Source organism: Populus alba, chromosome 1, assembly GCF_005239225.2.
Source record: "Populus alba chromosome 1, ASM523922v2, whole genome shotgun sequence".
NCBI classification, from domain to species: domain Eukaryota; kingdom Viridiplantae; phylum Streptophyta; class Magnoliopsida; order Malpighiales; family Salicaceae; genus Populus; species Populus alba.
This window is the reverse complement of record NC_133284.1, coordinates 37,086,073-37,105,202: the sequence shown is the minus strand read 5'-3', so window position 1 is coordinate 37,105,202 and position 19,130 is coordinate 37,086,073. Positions and strand designations below refer to the sequence as shown.

Genomic DNA, 19,130 nt, shown 5'->3' with positions numbered 1-19,130 from the left:
AAGAGTCCAATGACCTCTCTATCATGACTATAGATGAGCTTCAAAGTAGCTTGCTAGTTCATGAACAGAGGATGCAAGGCCAAAAGGAGGAAGAGCATGCTTTAAACATCACCAATTCAGAAAGGAGTGGAGGACGATATGAACACAGAGTAGAAGGGAGAAGAAAATCTCGTGGAGATTTCAGAGGCAGTGGAGACTTCAGAGGCAGAGGCCGAGGCAGGGGTAGGCAATCCTTCAACAAAGCCTTGGTTCAGTGCTATAATTGCCAGAAACTAGGACATTTTCAATATGAATGTCCTAGTGGGGAGAAAGGTGCAAATTACGCTGAATTAGATGAAGAAGAAGAGATGCTTCTGATGGCACATGTGGAAGAAAACCAATCAACAAGGGAGAATGTATGGTTTCTTGACTCAGGCTGCAGCAACCACATGTGTGGAATCAAGGATTGGTTTTTTGATCTTGATGAAACGTTCAGACAATCGGTGAAGCTTGGAGATAATTCCAGGATGTTAGCTATGGGAAAAGGACATGTCAAGCTTTATATAAATGGATTAACTCAGGTGATAACCGAAGTCTATTTTATACCTGAATTAAGAAATAATCTCTTAAGCATTGGTCAGCTTCAGGAAAAGAACCTATCCATTCTCATCCAGCATGGCATGTGCAACATTTATCATCCTAGCAGAGGCTTAATTATACAAACTCAGATGTCAGCCAACAGAATGTTTGTAGTACTTGCTTCTATAATCTCTCCAACTTCAACCTGTCTTCAAATCACATTTGAAGATAACACACAATTGTGGCACTATCGGTATGGACACTTAAATTTCAAAGGGCTGAGAACTTTGCACTATAAGGAGATGGTCAGAGGTCTGCCAATGCTCAAAGCTTCATCGAAAGTGTGTGATGACTGTATGATTGGAAAGCAACATCGAGAAGCAATACCAAAGAAGAGTTTGTGGAGGGCATCTAAGCAGCTGAAACTGATCCATGCAGACATTTGTGGGCCTATTCTACCGAAATCAAACAGTGGCAAAAGGTACATAATCACTTTTATTGATGATTACAGTAGAAAGACTTGGGCATATTTTCTGTCTGAAAAATCTGAAGCATTAGCCATGTTTAAGAAGTATAAGTTATTTGTGGAGAAGGAGATTGGGAATGACATTTGCTGCTTAAGAACCGACAGAGGTGGAGAGTTTACTTCACTTGAATTCCAGAATTTCTGCAACTTACATGGAGTTAACAGACAACTTACCTCAGCTTACACCCCGCAGCAGAATGGAGTTGCCGAAAGAAAGAATCGTACCATAATGAACATGGTACGCAGCATGCTATCAGGAAAGGAAGTACCAAAAGAATTCTGGCCAGAAGCTGTAAAATTGTCGGTTTATGTGCTGAATCGAAGTCCCACTCTAGCTGTCAAAGATATTACTCCTGAAGAAGCTTGGAGTGGAATAAAGCCTTGTGTTGATCATTTTCGTGTATTTGGATGTGTGGCTCATGTTCATGTGCCTGACAGCCAAAGAAAGAAGCTGGATAACAAGAGTTTCAAATGTGTTCTTTTGGGTGTAAGTGAGGAATCGAAAGCATACAGGCTTTATGATCCCATTTCAAAGAAGATAGTGATCAGCAGAGATATAGTGTGTGTTGAGGATGAGAAGTGGAATTGGGGTAGAAGTGCAGAAGAAATGAAACATGATGTGTTAGAATGCGAAGGTGACAATGATGATGCTGATGTTAACAAGGACAGAGAAAGTTTTGAAAATGATCAGCCTGAACAACATGAAGACACAGATAACTTATCACAACCTGAGTTATCTGAGGGAACACCACTGAGTTTCAATCAAGGAAGGAGTCGAAGGCAGCCAGCACCACCAACTGACTTATCTGAGGAAACACCACTGAGTTCAAATCAAGGCAGAATTCGAAGGCAGCCAGCATGGTTGCAAGATTATGTAACCAGTAAGAGTTTATCTGATGATGATGAAAGGCACAGTCTGGTAATGTTTACTTCAGCTGAAGATCCAGACACGTTTGAAGAAGCATACAAGAGCATGAAGTGGAGAGAGGCAATGAATATGGAGATAGGAGCTATCAACAAAAATGAGACATGGGAACTAACTGAGTTGCCGGCTGGAGCCAAAAGAATTGGAGTGAAATGGGTGTTCAAGACAAAGTTTAATGAAAGAGGAGATGTGGACAAGCATAAAGCCCGACTTGTAGCAAAGGGATACTCTCAATGACAGGGGATTGATTACAATGAAGTCTTTGCACCGGTGGCTAGGTGGGATACAATCAGAACAATTTTGGCCCTCGCAGCTCACAAAGGCTGGTGTGTTTTTCAGTTGGATGTCAAAAGCGCATTTCTGCATGGAGAATTAACTGAAGCAGTGTTCATTGATCAACCTCAAGGTTATGAAAAGAGAGGAGAGGAGCACAAAGTTTATAGGCTAAAGAAGGCATTATATGGGCTTAAGCAAGCCCCTCGCGCCTGGTACAGCAAAATTGAGGCATACTTTGCCAAAGAAGGGTTTGAAAAATGTTTCTGTGAGCATACATTATTTATTAAGCACTGTGACAAAGAGAAGCTGTTGATTGTGAGTCTGTATGTAGATGATCTTATTTTTACAGGCAATGATGAGGAGATGTTCAGGAATTTCAAGGAGTCAATGCAGAAGGAGTTCGATATGTCTGATCTTGGTAAGATGAAGTATTTTCTGGGTGTAGAGGTGGTACAAAATTCAGATGGGATCTTCATATGTCAACGCAAGTATGCTAAAGAGGTGCTTGAAAGGTTTGGCATGGAAATGAGCAATCCTGTGAAGAATCCAATTGTTCCAGGATGTAAGCTGTCAAAACATGAAGGCAGTGCAGTAAACGTGGATGCTACAGAGTACAAGAAATTGGTTGGAAGCTTGTTATACTTGACAGCCACAAGACCTGATCTCATGTATGTTGTTGGCCTGATCAGCAGATACATGGAGAAACCAACTGAATTACATCTACAAGCTGGCAAGAGAATACTAAGATACTTAAAGGGTACTATGGAGTTTGGAATTGGCTACAGAAAAGGTGGTGATGGAAGCTTAATAGCTTTTGCAGACAACGACTATGCAGGAGACATTGATGATCGAAAGAGTACATCCGGATATGTGTTTATGCTAGGAACAGGAGCTGTTTCATGGTCTTCAAGAAAGCAGCCAGTGGTGACTTTATCTACAACAGAGGCAGAGTTTATAGCAACAGCTTCGTGTGCTTGTCAAGGGGTCTGGTTACGAAGAATTCTTGAAAAACTCTGTCATGCTCAAAGTATGTGCACTACTATCTACTGTGACAACAGCTCTGCCATTAAACTCTCAAGGAATCCAGTGTTGCATGGGCGAAGTAAACATATCGACGTGCAGTTTCATTTCTTACGTGATCTTACAAGAGATGGAGTGGTGGAATTAGTGCACTGCAGTACACAAGAGCAGGTGTCTGATATCATGACTAAACCTCTCAAACTAGAGGCTTTTCTGAAGCTGAGAGACAAGCTTGGGATGTGTTTAATGCCTTAAGTAAACTGAATGCATTGATGCAGTTCAGTTCACGGGAGGATGTTGAAGTTTCAGTTAAATGTTCTGTTAATAATGTCCTAGTTTCTAGGAACTCTGTTGCTATTTGATTCAGTCTTCCATTCACTTACACGTTCCTAGGAGTGGGATACGTGGAGTTAGTTTTTCTGTTATAATTCCTTTCCTTGTAACAGGCTATATAGCCATGGTTTATGCAAACAATAATATTATCTTTTCAGTCATTAAAACCTGCAATATTATTCTGAGTTTTATCAATCGTTTCTTGCCACCGAATCACAGGTATAGAAAGAACATAAATGATTTCTTTATTGATAGAGTTGAAAAGGATGTTGCACCCTCGCGTCTTTCTGGTGAAGAATTGCATGATATTATATCAGAGTACAGTGACATTGTGTTTGGTCTTCAATAGATATTTTTTAAAAAAAAATTAATCTTAAATGATATATTCAATTCACTTGAGTTCAAAAAAATTAAATGAATTAAGATTATAATTTATAAATTAAATTTAAAAATTAAATTGGTTATAATTACAAACCCAAAACTGAACCGAATATATTGATAAACATCATTAGAAAAATCTAAACCCTTGTAGCTCTATTTTTGAACTATAGTAGGGGGAAAAAAAGAGAGTCAAAGGGCGTAAACCGTGTAACAATTAACGCGGACATTGGTGTTTTGCCCAACGTTATACATATGCAGGATACGAGTCAAGTCACCTTCAGACCACCCAAATAGTTTATAAACTAAGCTACACTGAACTAAGTAAATATATTAATTTGGTCGTTTGTTATCAATTTCAATCCTTGGCTCGCTTGGTTAATGCGTGGCTTTGTTATCAACATTAATTTTTTATCTTTTTTTTTTTTTCAATTCCTATTCGGTTTTTATTTAATTTTTATTTTTTAATATTAAATTAATAGTAAAATAAATTTTTTATATTTTTGTGATCATATAATACATTTTAAAAAAATAAATAGAGCCAGTAAAATTTATAACTCAGGTCATGAGTTTGACTAAATATTAATTAAAGAGTCGGGTTGGAATTTCAACATTTAATGTGTGATTTTCATTGAATTTTATTTTTCAGTATTGAATTGATGGTATATCAACTTTCATATTTCTTATCATAAAAAAAAAAAAAAAAAAATCAATCAAGTGAAGTCCATAACTCGGGTCATGAGTTTGACGGGTTGACTAAATATTAATCAAAGAGCTGGGTCAAAAGTTTTTTGGCCCTTTTGTTTATATCTTTTGTTTTTTTTTTTTAATTCCATCATTTAGTGTAAGAATTTTATTGAATTTTATTCTTGAGTATTGAGTTGATAGTAAATCAAATTTTTATATTTTTTTATCATCTAATAAAATAAAAAATAAAAAAAAAATATAAAAATGAATTCCGGTCAACGAAGTTCATAAATTGGGATTGTGGGTTGCAAATTGACTAAATAATATTCAAAGACTCAAGTTGTGATTTTCAAGTTTGAAATGTTGTATTGAGTTTAATAATAATATCAAATTTTTTTTTTTGATGATTTGGGTATCTTCTTACGATCCAAAATTTTATATCTAACCAGCAATGAAAGCATGAGTGATAAATTAGTTAAAAACTAAAAAAAAAGACAATCTTCCTAATAAGAAAAAAATACATTCACATGGAAATATTTAACCTTGATTGTCCTTTTACATTTTATATGTTGTTTTTATTTACTTTACCTTAAAGGTTAATTTTGGTTGTCAAGAATAAACAATTTTTGTTCTGTCATTGTACAAATACAATTTATTTATATAAAATATAAAATAAAATAAAATCTAAAAAAATCACTATAATCTATTTGAAACATTAAAAAAAAATAAAAACAATTAAGAAGATTAGTTATTATTTTAAAACATGAACAAAAACAATATAAAAGAGAAGATAAATAATTAAAATTTAAATAAAAAAAATCATGAAAAGTAAAAAAAATAAACAATGAGAGAGGAGTTATTAATTACAATTAAAATAAAAAATCAATCAAAAGTAAAAAAGAAAGGCCAAATGCTTTTGGGCCTAATAGATAGATTTGTGCCCTTAACTATGAATGAAAAAGCTATGGTATGCTTGGGCTTAGAAGGTTGGGCTTGCTCGATTGATTGATTTTTTTTTGATAGAGCACATAATGTATCATCTATTTTTTTTTTAATGAATGATATGTTATTTTTCATAACAGATTACTTGATTAAACAATTTTCTAGTAATTTTGGTTAGTGAAAAATTAAGATTTGAGGTTTTTTAATTGCACATATCTATTTTTTCAACTTGTTTTCACTTGAAAAAATTATAAAAACCTTAGTAAATCCATTTCTAATTCCAAACACCCTCTAATCACTTTAAGTACTGGAAATCACTCGAAAAAAAAACTTTTACCTGACCCAAATCAGTTTTTTCCAGCATGATTGAAACAGAAACAGCACATTCATTGAGCATCCCTCTAGAAGATGAGCTCATGGACATTAATATTAATTGCTTTGATAGCCGAAATATGCTTTCCAAGCACTTTTTCTCCCCTCTATATTTTCCAGTGACTATCACTTTTCTCTCTTAATATTTAGGGATTGGAACGTAAAATAAATTAAGTTTGGAGTTGAATTATAAATTTCTAAAATAATAGGGACCAAATAAATAAATCAACCGAAACTTTAGGGATTACGTAAATCATCCATAATATATATAGGACTTTAACGAGGCAAAAGAGAACTAATTAACTAGAGTTAAACGGAAGCCTAATATTCCAAAGAAATTGAACAAAGAGAGAAGCTTAAAATGGAAACCTTAGATAGCATCTGAATTTGTTCCAGGAATAGAAACCACAGGATGATGCCTTAAAGCAGTCAAATGAACTTAGCAGGAGGAAATTAAAAGACACTACTTTGTTGCTTTTCCACCGACGCTGTTTATATCACACATAAGAAGTTCTAAAGATAGATTCCCAGGAAGTTTTGTCTCCAACTCAACATAGGTAATCAAATAAAATCATTGAGGAGAGAGAAGATCTACAGGAAAGTTGCATTCTGTCAGGTATGAGAGAAGCTTAATGCTACTATATGTTCTCCTACACCTTACACCACAGCTCGTTAGCTTCATAGGTCCTTCTGATTGCTCATTTGGGAAAAATCACAAACCTTTCTAAACTCCCAACAGAGTTATGTTTGGAGTGCAGCTGAGTTCAAAACCTTGCAGAAAACTTTGCTTGTGTAGGATAAGTTTATACAACCCGGTAGGATTTGGAAGGGTTTGGGTTCTGAGTAGGTACTCAATCATGGTTTGTTGAGCTTGGCCTGAAGAATTTATGGGTTTAAAAGAGATATACAATTCGTTGAATGTGTTGGAATATTGCCAATTATGTTGACATTGTCAAAGAAGGAGGCTTGTTGGTGGCAACCACCAACCTTGACTTTGGCAACCACCTTTGTTGAAGAAGAGATGAGTTTGGCAGCCACCATTGGTGACAAAGGAGCAAGAGGAGCTGTCATTGAAGCCTATAAATAGACACCAAGAGTGCATCACAAAATGAGAGAGAGAGTCTTGTAGGAGAGCTACAAAAGAGAGAAGAAGAGAGAAAGAAAGAAAAGGGCTGCCACCAGCAGCCCTGCTGCCCTATGCAGCAATGAGAGATGGGAGTTGAGTGGATGTGATCCTCCTCTGGTGGTGTTTCTACCACCTCTTCCTCTGAAGCTTGTATTCCAAGATCCTCTTCCTTGGAATCTCTGAAATCCTCCTCTGGATTGTTGACTTCCTGCTGGAGTGGTATATCCACCACTTGTTGAAGTCTCCCCTTGCTCATATCTGTCTTTGAGAGACAACTTTGCTTGTAAGGCATGCTCAATTGCCTTATCTCCATTTCGCTTTACGATCTTCTGCTCATGAGCTTGCAAAGAACTCATAAGCTCATCTACTGTCAACTTGTCCACATCTTTGGACTCTTCAATTGCGACAACAACAAAATCGAATTTTGGATCTAGGGATCTCAAATTTTTTTCAGTAATTCGAGAATCGATGATGGCTTCTCCATTTCTCCTCATCTGGTTGATTATCACCATAATCCTTGTGTGATAATCAGAAATAGACTTCGAGGACTTCATTTGCAACAACTCAAATTCTCCTCGCAAAGATTGAAGATGAATCTTCTTGATTCTATCAGCACCTTTGTATTTCTGTTGGAGAGCCTCCCATATATCTTTTGATGTTTCAACGGAAGCTATGATCTCGAATGTATCTTCATCAAGACCTTGGTAGATGATGGTCTTGGCTTTGTTGTCCTTCTTTCTGTTGACTTTCAAGGCTTGCTTCTGAGCCTCTTGTAAAGCATCTTCTCTTTCTTTGGATTCTGGTTCATCATAACCAGTTTGTACAATATCCAAACACTCTTGTGACCCAAGGAATGCCTTCAATCTGATGCACCAACTATCATAGTTGTCTTTGGTCAGCTTCGGGATGAGTGTATGTGTACCTTCTGTAGTCATTTTGCTCTTGGAATGACTATATCACCTCCTTCGGAGCCGAATTTGGCCAAATGGACACTGTAGATCGATCCGGAATGGTCCAAATAGTAGGGAACCGGTCTTACTTTGAAGAAATCGGGTCAACTCATCCGGGTGAAGAAGACGCGTGGGGCGCGTCTGAGTGCGTGGGCAGACGCCTTGCCGGAGAGTGATGGAGAGTGCGGCCATGTCCGACGTCCGATTTTGACACCGTTTTCACCAGTGGCTTCGTATGGTCAAAACACCATTTTGACAACTTTCATTTTTGAGCAAAGATCAAACACCACTTTAAACCAAAAGCTCTGATACCAATTGTTGGTGGGAGTAACCACTGATGGTGGCTTTGAAACACTCAGAGGAGATAAAACACACGGTTTTATTACATAAAACAGAAGCTACAATTAATCAAAAGCTTAACAATTACATGCCCTCTCTCTATCTATTCTCTTTCTAGTGTTTCTCTCAATTCTCTCCACACACATTAACAGAAGCTGGACACTCTATTTATACACGAAATCAAAATGCAAAAAATGAACTGTTCCAGGTGTGAAGGCGGCTGGCAGCTGGCGGCTGCGGCTGGTGGCTGGTTGCCTTCCTTGACCTTTTGGGAGTTTCTGGATTGAGTTTAATTATTCAACAAATCTCCCCCTTAAACTCAATCGAGAGATATCATGCCAAGCATGAACTTTAATTGGATAAATACTTCTCTCTTCAATGGCTTTGTGAAGATGTCAGCAACTTGATCATTTGTGTTGCAAGATATCAGTTGGACTTCTTCATTCTTCACATGTTCCCGGATAAAGTGATGACGTGTATCAATATGTTTGCTCCGTTCATGATACACTGAATTCTTTGCTAATGCGATTGCTGATCGATTGTCAATATTAATCTCCGTAGGATTTTCTTGAGGAAATCCCAAAAACTTCAGCATATTCCTTAACCATATTGAGTGGCATACGGCTGAGTTGGTAGCAACATATTCAGCTTCACAACTTGATAACGTTACAATCGATTGCTTCTTGGATGACCATGTGAAAGATGTGTCTCCCATGAAAAAGACAAACCCTGTTGTGCTTTTCCTTTCATCCAAATCTCTACCCCAATCACTATCCGAGTAGCCTACAAGATTAAAGTCTTTACTTGAGGTATAAAACATACCTTCATTCAGTGTGCCTTTGATGTAGCAAAGAATTCTCTTAGCTGCATTCAAGTGAGACTGGTCTGACGTCTCCATGTATCTGCTGATGAGTCCGACTCCGTAGAGTATATCCGGTCTGGTACATGTCAAGTACCTTAAGCTTCCTACTAAGCTTTTGAAGTAAGTTGGATCAACATTTCCAACTTTACTCTTCCTCAATTCCACTCCATTCTCAACTGGAGTTGATACTGGATTGCAACTTTCCATCTTGAACCTTTCAAGAATATCTTTGGCGTAACCGCTTTGGGATACAAAAATCCCTTCTTCTTTCTGCGTTACTTCTAAGCCAATAAAATGTGACATTAGACCAATGTCAGTCATCTCAAACTAATTTACCATCCTTTGTTTGAAGTCTTCAAACATGGTAGGGTTGTTGCCGGTGAATATCAAGTCATCAACATATAGGCACGCAAATAAGATGCTGCCATCTGCTCCTTTCTTCACATATACTGCATGTTCATATGGACATTTGTCAAATCCATTATCTTGAAAATACCTGTCAATTCTAGTATTCCAAGCACGCGGAGCTTGCTTCAAACCATAGAGAGCTTTCTTCAATTTGTATACTTTGCCTTCATTTTCAGCTTTAATGTATCCAAGTGGTTGTTCAACATAGATCTCTTCTTCTAGGAAGCCATTCAGAAATGTTGACTTCACATCAAGTTGATAGATCTTCCATCTATGTTGTGCAGCTAGTGAGATCATCAGTCTGATTGTCTCTAGCCGGGCTACTGGAGCAAATACTTCTCCATAGTCAATGCCTTCTCTCTGTTTGTAGCCTTTAGCCACTAATCTGGCTTTATATCTTTGCACTTCTCCTTTGGCGTTCTTCTTCGTCTTGTAGACCCATTTGACACCTATTGCTTTCTTGTTTTCTGGCAGATAAGTCAGCTTCCAGGTATCATTCTTCTCAATGGCATGCATTTCTTCATCCATTGTTGTTATCCATTTCTCTTCTGTCACAGCTTCATTGAAGCTTAATGGGTCACTATCTGAAAAGAAACAAAACAGAGTTGTATCTTCCATGACCTGAGTGGTATCGTACAACTCTTCAAGATTCCTCATCCTTCTTGGTCCTTCTGATGAGGATGCTGATGGTGGTGTTGATGATGATGCTCTTGGTGTGTTCCTCCTGTTGAATACAGGGAATCTGTGTACCGGACTTTGTGGTTCAGCTGCTGGCACAATTGGTTGTTCGACAAGTACTTCTTCGACCCGACCCGAATACAGTATGAACAGTTGACATGAACAGTTTGAAACAGTAGCATGCAGAGGATGACATCAGCCTGATGTAACGATGACGTCAGCATGCAATTGACTAGTCAACTGACATGTCAGCATAGCGGGACCCACCTGACATGTCATCAGCCGCGAGCCGAGCCGAGTGGAGCCGAGCTGAGTTGAAGCCGAGCCGAGCCGCGAGCCGAGGGATAGGATCCAGTGTAGCTGATCCTACATGCAACCGGATCTGAGATTAAATCTGAGCCGTTGATCAGGCCATAATTGTTTTTGATCAAATCTTAGCCGTTTGAAGTGCGATTTGGACGATTCAATACATGTTTCTAGCTAATTTGATCATTCCGGATGCAATGGTATGGTCCGATAGTTGAGATTTGAGACCAAAAATGACAATGATGAATTATTAAAGAGAGATTGCTCGATCAGGAGGCATCTGAAGGTCTTGATGGTGGTCAATGGAGATGAAGAAGAAGAAGATGCACATGTTAACTCAATTACATGTGCCAAACTGCGGGCCGCGATAGGAGCCCTAGTTTAGACCATCGCATAACGACAAACGGAGACACCTTAGAGAAGGTGTGAGGGCCATGAAAGGAGTCTATTTCAGAACGTTCCAGAAAGCGTGTGCTGAAGAAGCAAGATGACAATTGCCCACATAAATGGCAAAGGGGGTGATTGTTGGAATATTGCCAATTATGTTGACATTGTCAAAGAAGGAGGCTTGTTGGTGGCAACCACCAACCTTGACTTTGGCAGCCACCTTTGTTGAAGAAGAGATGAGTTTGGCAGCCACCATTGGTGACAAAGGAGCAAAGGAGCTGTCATTGAAGCCTATAAATAGACACCAAGAGTGCATCACAAAATGAGAGAGAGAGAGTCTTGTAGGAGAGCTACAAGAGAGAGAAGAAGAGAGAAAGAAAGAAAAGGGCTGCCACCAGCAGCCTTGCTGCCCTATGCAGCTGCTGCCCTATGCAACAATGAGAGATGGGAGTTGAGTGGATGTGATCCTCCTCCATGTGTTGTATTCTTTCTCTATCTCTAAATAAAATAAACCTCTCCCATGGATGCAGGCAATTTGCCGAACCACGTTAAATATTGTGTCTCAGTGTGCTTACCCCTCCTATGAGCAAAGATCAGTACATCACCGGTCGCTGGATTCCGCCCAACAGAATGGGATACTTTTCACACTTAGCTTAGAATTCTTTTTCTTTCTCTTAAAGTAGATTCTAATTATTTTTTTGTCCTCATTATTCTTTTCTTCTTCTTTAACGATTCTTCACATAGAAACGATGGCAAGATTCGAAAGGGATGGTGGTACAAGGAGTGCTGATATATGCGGTCCTTCTCATGGAGTAGATGAACAGGTCACAGTCGATATTGATTCATTTACCTCTTCCGTTGAAAGTATGATTTCCCAGAATTTGATAATGCCTGATAAAGTATGCATCTTTAGAGTGCCCCAAATTCTCCGAAGGCATAGCGAAAAAGCTTATACCCCCAACGCATTTTCAGTTGGCCCATGGCACCGTCACCATCCACTGATGAAATCTACAGAGAGAGTTAAACTGAAGTATCTCAAAGGCCTTCTTTCCCGAAGATCTGCGAGCATAACACTGAAGGAGTTGATCAAATCCACCTGGGGGATCGAGAAAGAGGCACGTTCGTGTTATGCCGGACCAATTGATGTCGGTGAAGAGGATTTTGTAAGAATGTTGGTAATAGATGGTTGCTTTCTTATTGAGCTATTTAGAAAGGATAAAGATAATCATCTTAGAGAAGATGATGATCCTATCTTCAACATGTCTTGTATGTTGCAGTACCTATATCATGACTTGATATTGGTAGAAAACCAAATACCTTGGTTGGTCCTTGAACACTTGTTCAAGATGACTGCGGAACCTGGAAACACGACAACCCTCGCAGAACTTGCCCTTCATTTCTTTCACAACATTTTTTCATCTAATCCACCCCCCATACTTCCCTCTTACCAAGGAAAAAAACATTTGCTTGACCTCTTAAGAAATTGGTTAGTTTTGTCATCGGGAAAAGAGGATGATGGTAAAGACGGATGGGAACCTATTCCTTCCGTCACAAATCTTGTAGCCGCCGGAATTAAATTGAAGCATCTTGGATATAAAATTCAAAAATGGTGTCCTGGAAATCCCTCCATTGCTAATTCAGGAGACAACTGAAGTCATCATTCGAAACCTCATCAGCTATGAGCAGTCTTGTCCTAAATGCACTGACAGAATCACTTCATATGCCGTCCTCCTAGACAGCCTCATTAACACTACCACAGATATGGATAAATTCACCAGTAGTGGAATCATTGATAATTGGTTGAATCCAGATGAGGCAACGCAATTCTTCAACAAGCTTTATCAGGATGCTTACTTGAAAAAAATACTATTATCTAAAACTGTGCCAGGACGTGAACACGTATTACCGGCGCAGGATTCCAAGATGGCGTGCTCTGTTGATGAACAATTACTTTGGCACCCCATGGACAATTGTTTCTATTTTTGCGGCTGCTACTCTTTTGATTCTCACTATTGTTCAGACAATATTTACCATCATTTAATAAGTTTTAAATCCTTTGATCTTGTTGAATGTTATGATGAGATGCAAAAGTGTACATGCTGGACATGCATGCCAGATAAATTTTGGTGGAGCAGGTTGAGAGAGCAGGTTTTCATGTAATCTCCACAGTGTTTTGTAACCCCTTCAGGGACTAATAAGATCAGTATATTAAAGAAATTATAATTGCTTTTTGATCAAGGAGATGTCCATTTACAGTACTTTTGAGTTGTGCATGCAGAGAGAAAACTTCAAATTACAGTCCTCACTGAATAGCTGCTAGCGTACCCTTGAAGAAAAGAGCATAACTCTTGATCTGATCTCCGACTAAAGGCTGGTTAGATCAATTAGCTATAGCGTTTCTTTTTCTTTTTTGTTTATTGGAAACTTGGGATATCACTAATGCTTTTGGCAGACATTCTTTCTTTATCATACATTACATTCGAAGTAAAGGATAAATTCACTTGGAATTTCTCCCAAAACAAGAGACTTGACTATTCTAATGGTAATAGATTTGCCGTTTTCGACAAACTGATACGCTCCCTTTTTTAATCTTAATGAAGAACATAAGAGAATTTAAGCACTTGTTAGAAATTGACATGGGCTATATACAGAGAACCATGGCAGAACGTTTTGTAGCTAGAAACCATATTTGCTATATACTAAATTAAGTGGCTGGTGCTTTTAGTCATATAGCCATTTTTTGCTTAGAAGGTAATGCTCTCTCTCTCTCTCTCTCTCTCTCTCTCTATATATATATATATATATATATATATTATATATATATGAATATATAGAGATTTAAGTGAGCCTGCATGATGGGAACCAGTACCGGAATCAAATCATAGAATAATGACAAAAAGGTTCTCCGTAAAGTTCCAATTTTAGATATAAACCTTGCAAAGAAAAAAAAAATAAAAAATGAACAATATGCAAAAAGATATGGGATGTTTGGGATTGGGATTGTGATAGCGGTGATGATTTAAAGTATTTTTCATTTAGAAATACATTAAAATATAGTTTTTTTTTTTTAAAAAAATTATTTTTGACATTAGCATATTAAAATGATTTAAATATATATATTTTTTTCATTTTAAGTAAAAAAAATAATTTTTCAAAAATTTTAGGAACACGTTGCCAAACACATCCATGATCTTAAAGGAACTAGGCTTCTAGAAGCTCCTCGTAAAAATTAAATTTTACGAGATACAATTATTAAAAAAAAAGTTATGATTGTTTTTTTTGAAAAAGTTCATTTGACTTTTTTTGTCAAACTTCTTCTTAGGTTTTGATATGTTTAATTGGTCTATAAACATATTTACAAAATGTTCCACATTGATACCTTTTACTTGTGAAAGACTTGACCTCGAGTCAACAACCAAATTTAGATATAGTTATAGATATAATTTTGATTACCTGAAATTAAAAAAATATATGTGTATCAATATATGATATTATTAAATATATGACTGGGTATAATTTTTATCTAAAGTATTCTTTTAAAAGAATGAGACAATCCTTTGATTCTTCTCTTGGATTTGATATATGATGACTTGATTTATTTGAAAAATCAAGCTAAGATTTGTGCTTTATAAGAACTCGAATTTATACGTTTATTGCGAAGTAAGATTCAGTGATTTGATGCTTTGAAGAATACTTTTAATTTGTCTTCAAAGTGTTGTTGAAGAATTCTTATGAGGTGTTTAAGTTTGATCCAATAGAAATTTATTCTTTGTAGAATTCAAGAATTTATATCTCCAAGATATTTTTTTTTGTTTCTAGATTGAGGCCTTTTATTTATAAAGGTTTGTAAGGGCTCTCAGGTCTTTTTTCAATGCTACATGACATGATTTTATTCGTTGATTTTTATTGATGAAATCTTGTATTTATGACAAAATATCTTGAGTATCTCCTTTCAAGTGTCAAACTCTCATCAATCAAGAAATATAAAAAGGTTTATTTATTTTTTATTTCATTTATTTTAATTTTATTTTATCTTTTCACGTATAAATAAAATAAAAATAACACATGGTAAACTTTAATTAGTAGAAATGTTTTTGTTTTTACCTATAACCCTCTTCACTTACATTACTCACGAACCATGGCAGTTGGTGCCGATGTAGAAGACAAGAGTGCGACAAAACTATCAGAATGAGATGATGCAGAAGACAAGGGCATTTGGAACTGTTAGAATCGATTTATAGGACTTGTAATCTTGTTCCCCATCCCTTCTTTCAAATACGCACATGATATGTGCCTTTTTCTGGATAGTGACTTTAAGGAATTCTTTTATAACTGTAAAGTTCTATTTCATAAAATTAATTTTAATTAATTACTAGAATATTTTTCAACACTTTGTAAAAGCGATAGCATGTAAATTGAAATTGGAAAAAAAAAAAAAAATCCAAAATAATAAAAACCATGGTAATATAACCTAGGATAGTGAGATTGAGAAATAAAATCCATAACTAAAACGACAAAAAAAAATCATTCATATGAACATTGTGAGGACCGAAATTAAAAAAAGAAAAACTGAATTGTTCATATGAATAGTGTTAAAATAACCCCAACTCTTTTAGTTTATTTTATAATTATAATTTTAAAAATTACATTAACCTAACCTCCTTTTTCTCCAAAATGTTCTCCATTACCATTTGGAATAGTAACTAAATTATAAATTTACCAAAAGAATATAAAAAAATGGACTAGAAACTTCATCACCATTGCAAAAGAGAACTAATTAACTAGAGTTAAAACGGAAGCCTAATATTCCAAAGAAATTGAACAAAGAGAGAAGCTTAAAATGGAAACCTTGGATACCATCTGAATTTGAATTCCAGGGATAGAAACCACAGGATGATGCCGTAAAGTAGTCAAATGAACTTAGAAGGAGGAAATTAAAAGACACTAATTACTTTATTGCATTTCCACCGACGCTGTTTATATCACACTTAAGAAGTTCTAAAGATAGATTCCTAGGAAGTTTTGTCTCCAAAGCAAGGGATAAATTGCTACCAAAGAAAAGAATAGGACTGAAACCTTTTAAATAACAGAGCTTCCAGAGCAATTTATCAGAACCATGTTTTTGTAGATGCAAAGTTTCATACAATGCCCCTTAAGATGTCTCAATATCATCCAGAAATATGTAGTTCTTACTTCTTTTCATCCCCTCCTTCTGATTCTAGCTGCATGAGAAACATCTAATTTTTCCTCCCTACTCGGCCTAAGCTTCCACAGACTTATCTTCAAATGCATGCCCCTAACCCTGAAGAATTCACTTTGAGAGCCTCAAGAACGAATCAAGGTTTTGGCTAATCGAGAAAGGTAATGCTTCACCATTTTGTAGGGATATCATAGTACACTTTGTAGGGATGCACTCTGAAATGGTTCGGAATTTCAGCAGCAAACTTCGATGATACCATGTAAAAATTTTCTTGCAATTTGTTTCAGGCAGCAGTCAACAACTCAACAACTCAACATAGGTAATGAAATAAAATCATTGAGGAGTGAGAAGATCTACAGGAAAGTTGCATTCTGTCAGGTATGAGAGAAGCTTAATGCTACTATATGTTCTCCTACAGTACCTTACACCACAGCTCGTTAGCTTCATTGGTCCTTCTGATTGCTCATTTGGGAAAATTGCTAGGAAAGTACTATTCTTTTCAGAAGGATTGAAAAATCACAAACCTTTCTAAACTCCCAACAGAGTTATGTTTGGAGTTCAAAACCTTGCAGAAAACTTTGTTTGTGTAGGATAAGTTTATACAACCCTGTAGGATTTGGAAGGGTTTGGGTTCTGAGTAGGTACTCGAATCATGGTTTGTTGAGCTTGGCCTGAAGAATTTATGGGCTTAAAAGAGATATATAATTCGTTGAATGGGTTACTTTTCACACTTAGCTTAGAATTCCTTTTCTTTCTCTTCAAGTAGATTCTAATTTTTTGCTGTCCTCATTATTCTTTTCTTCTTCACATAGAAACGATGGCAAGATCCGAAAGGGATGGTGGTACAAGGAATGTTGATATATGCGGTTCTTCTCATGGAGTAGATGATCAGGTCACAGTTGATATTGATTCATTGACCTCTTCCGTTGAAAGTATGATGTCCCAAAATTTGATAATGTCTGATAAAGCATGCATCTTTAAAGTGCCTTACATTCTCCGAAGGCACAGCGAAAAAGCTTATACCCCCAACGCATTTTCAATTGGCCCCTGGCATCGTCACCATTCACTGATGAAATCTACAGAGAAAGTTAAACTGAAGTATCTCAAAGGCCTTCTTTCCCGAGGATCTGCGAGCAGAACACTGAAGGAGTTGATCAAATCCACCAGGGAGATCGAGAAAGAGGCACGTTCGTGTTATGCTGGAAAAATTGATGTCGGTGAAGAGGATTTTGTCAGAATGTTGGTAATAGATGGTTGCTTTCTTATTGAGCTATTTAGGAAGTATCAAGATAATCATATTAGAGATGTTGATGATCCTATCTTCAACATGTCTTGTATGTTGCAGTACCTATATCATGACTTGATATTGGTAGAAAACCAAATACCTTGGTTGGTCCTTGAACTCTTGTTCAAGAAGACCGAGGAACCTGGAAACACGACAAACCTCGCACAACTTGCCCTTCAATTCTTTGAGAACATTTTTTCATTCAATCCACCCCCCATACTTTCCTCTTACCAGGGAAAAAAACATTTGCTTGACCTCTTAAGAAATTGGTTAGTTTTGTCATCTGGAGAAGAGAAAGATGGTGGAACCGGATGGGAACCTATTCCTTCCGTCACAAATCTTGTAGACGCCGGAATTAAATTGAAGGTGGGTAAGTCAAGCAGCATCTTGGATATAAAATTCCAAAATGGTGTCCTGGAAATCCCTCCATTGCTAATTCAGGAGACAACTGAAGTCATCATTCGAAACCTCATCAGTTATGAGCAGTCTTGTCCTAATTGCACTGACAGAATCACTTCATATGCCGTCCTCCTAGACAACCTCATTAACACTACCAAAGATATGGATACATTCACCAGTAGTGGAATCATTGATAATTGGTTGAATCCAGATGAGGCAACGCAATTCTTCAACAAGCTTTATCAGGATGCTTACTTGAAAAATTACTATTATCTAAAACTGTGCCGGGAGGTGAACAGGTATTGCCAGCGCAGGTTTCCAAGATGGCGTGCTCTGTTGATGAGCAATTACTTTGGCACCCCATGGGCAATTGTGTCTTTGTTTGCGGCTGCTACTCTTTTGATTCTCACTATTGTTCAGACAATATTTACCATCATTTAATAAGTTTTAAATCCTTTGATCTTGTTGAATGTTATGATGAGATGCAAAAGTGTACATGCTGGACATGCAGCCAGATAAATTTTGGTGGAGCAGATTGAGAGAGCAGGTTTTCATGTAATCTCCACAGTGTTTTGTAACCCCTTCAGGGACTAATAAGATCAGTATATTAAAGAAATTATAATTGCTTTTTGATCAAGGAAATGTCCATTTACAGTACTTTTGAGTTGTGCATGCAGAGAGAAAACTTCAAAATACAGTCCTCACTGAATAGCTGCTAGCGTACCCTTGAAGAAAAGGCAGGTTAGATCAAATAGATTTGCCGTTTTGGACAAAGGAAAGACAACTGATACGCTCCCTTCTAAAGTTCCTGCTTATTTTTCACAGCAGAAGTTTGTACTTTTTTTAATCTTATTGAAGAACATAACAGAATTTAATCACTTGTTAGAAATTGACATGGGCTATATACAGAGAACCATGGCAGAACGTTTTGTAGCTAGAAACCATATTTGCTATATACTGGTTCTTTTAGTCATATTGCCATTTTCGCTTAGAAGGTAATGCTCTCTCTCTCGCAGAACGTTTTGTAGCTAGAAACCATATTTGCTATATACTGGTTCTTTTAGTCATATTGCCATTTTCGCTTAGAAGGTAATCTAAGCGAAAATGGCAATATGACTAAAAGAACCAGTATATAGCAAATATGGTTTCTAGCTACAAAACGTTCTGCGAGAG

General features: G+C 36.9%; 2 protein-coding genes across 2 annotated transcripts; both read left to right on the top strand.

Moving 5' to 3' along the window:
- Positions 1-6,562: 6,562 nt before the first annotated feature.
- Positions 6,563-13,135, top strand: LOC118027530 (UPF0481 protein At3g47200). Its single transcript, XM_035030907.2, has 2 exons — positions 6,563-6,633; positions 11,818-13,135. The coding sequence occupies exon 2, from the start codon at positions 11,823-11,825 to the stop codon at positions 12,723-12,725; it is 903 nt and encodes a 300-aa protein (XP_034886798.1). The 5' UTR covers positions 6,563-6,633; positions 11,818-11,822; the 3' UTR covers positions 12,726-13,135.
- A 3,011-nt stretch (positions 13,136-16,146) lies between these two features.
- On the top strand, positions 16,147-18,588 carry LOC140954136 (UPF0481 protein At3g47200-like). The gene is made up of 3 exons (XM_073408937.1): positions 16,147-16,434; positions 16,561-16,651; positions 17,086-18,588. The coding sequence occupies exon 3, from the start codon at positions 17,091-17,093 to the stop codon at positions 18,396-18,398; it is 1,308 nt and encodes a 435-aa protein (XP_073265038.1). The 5' UTR covers positions 16,147-16,434; positions 16,561-16,651; positions 17,086-17,090; the 3' UTR covers positions 18,399-18,588.
- Positions 18,589-19,130: the final 542 nt, after the last annotated feature.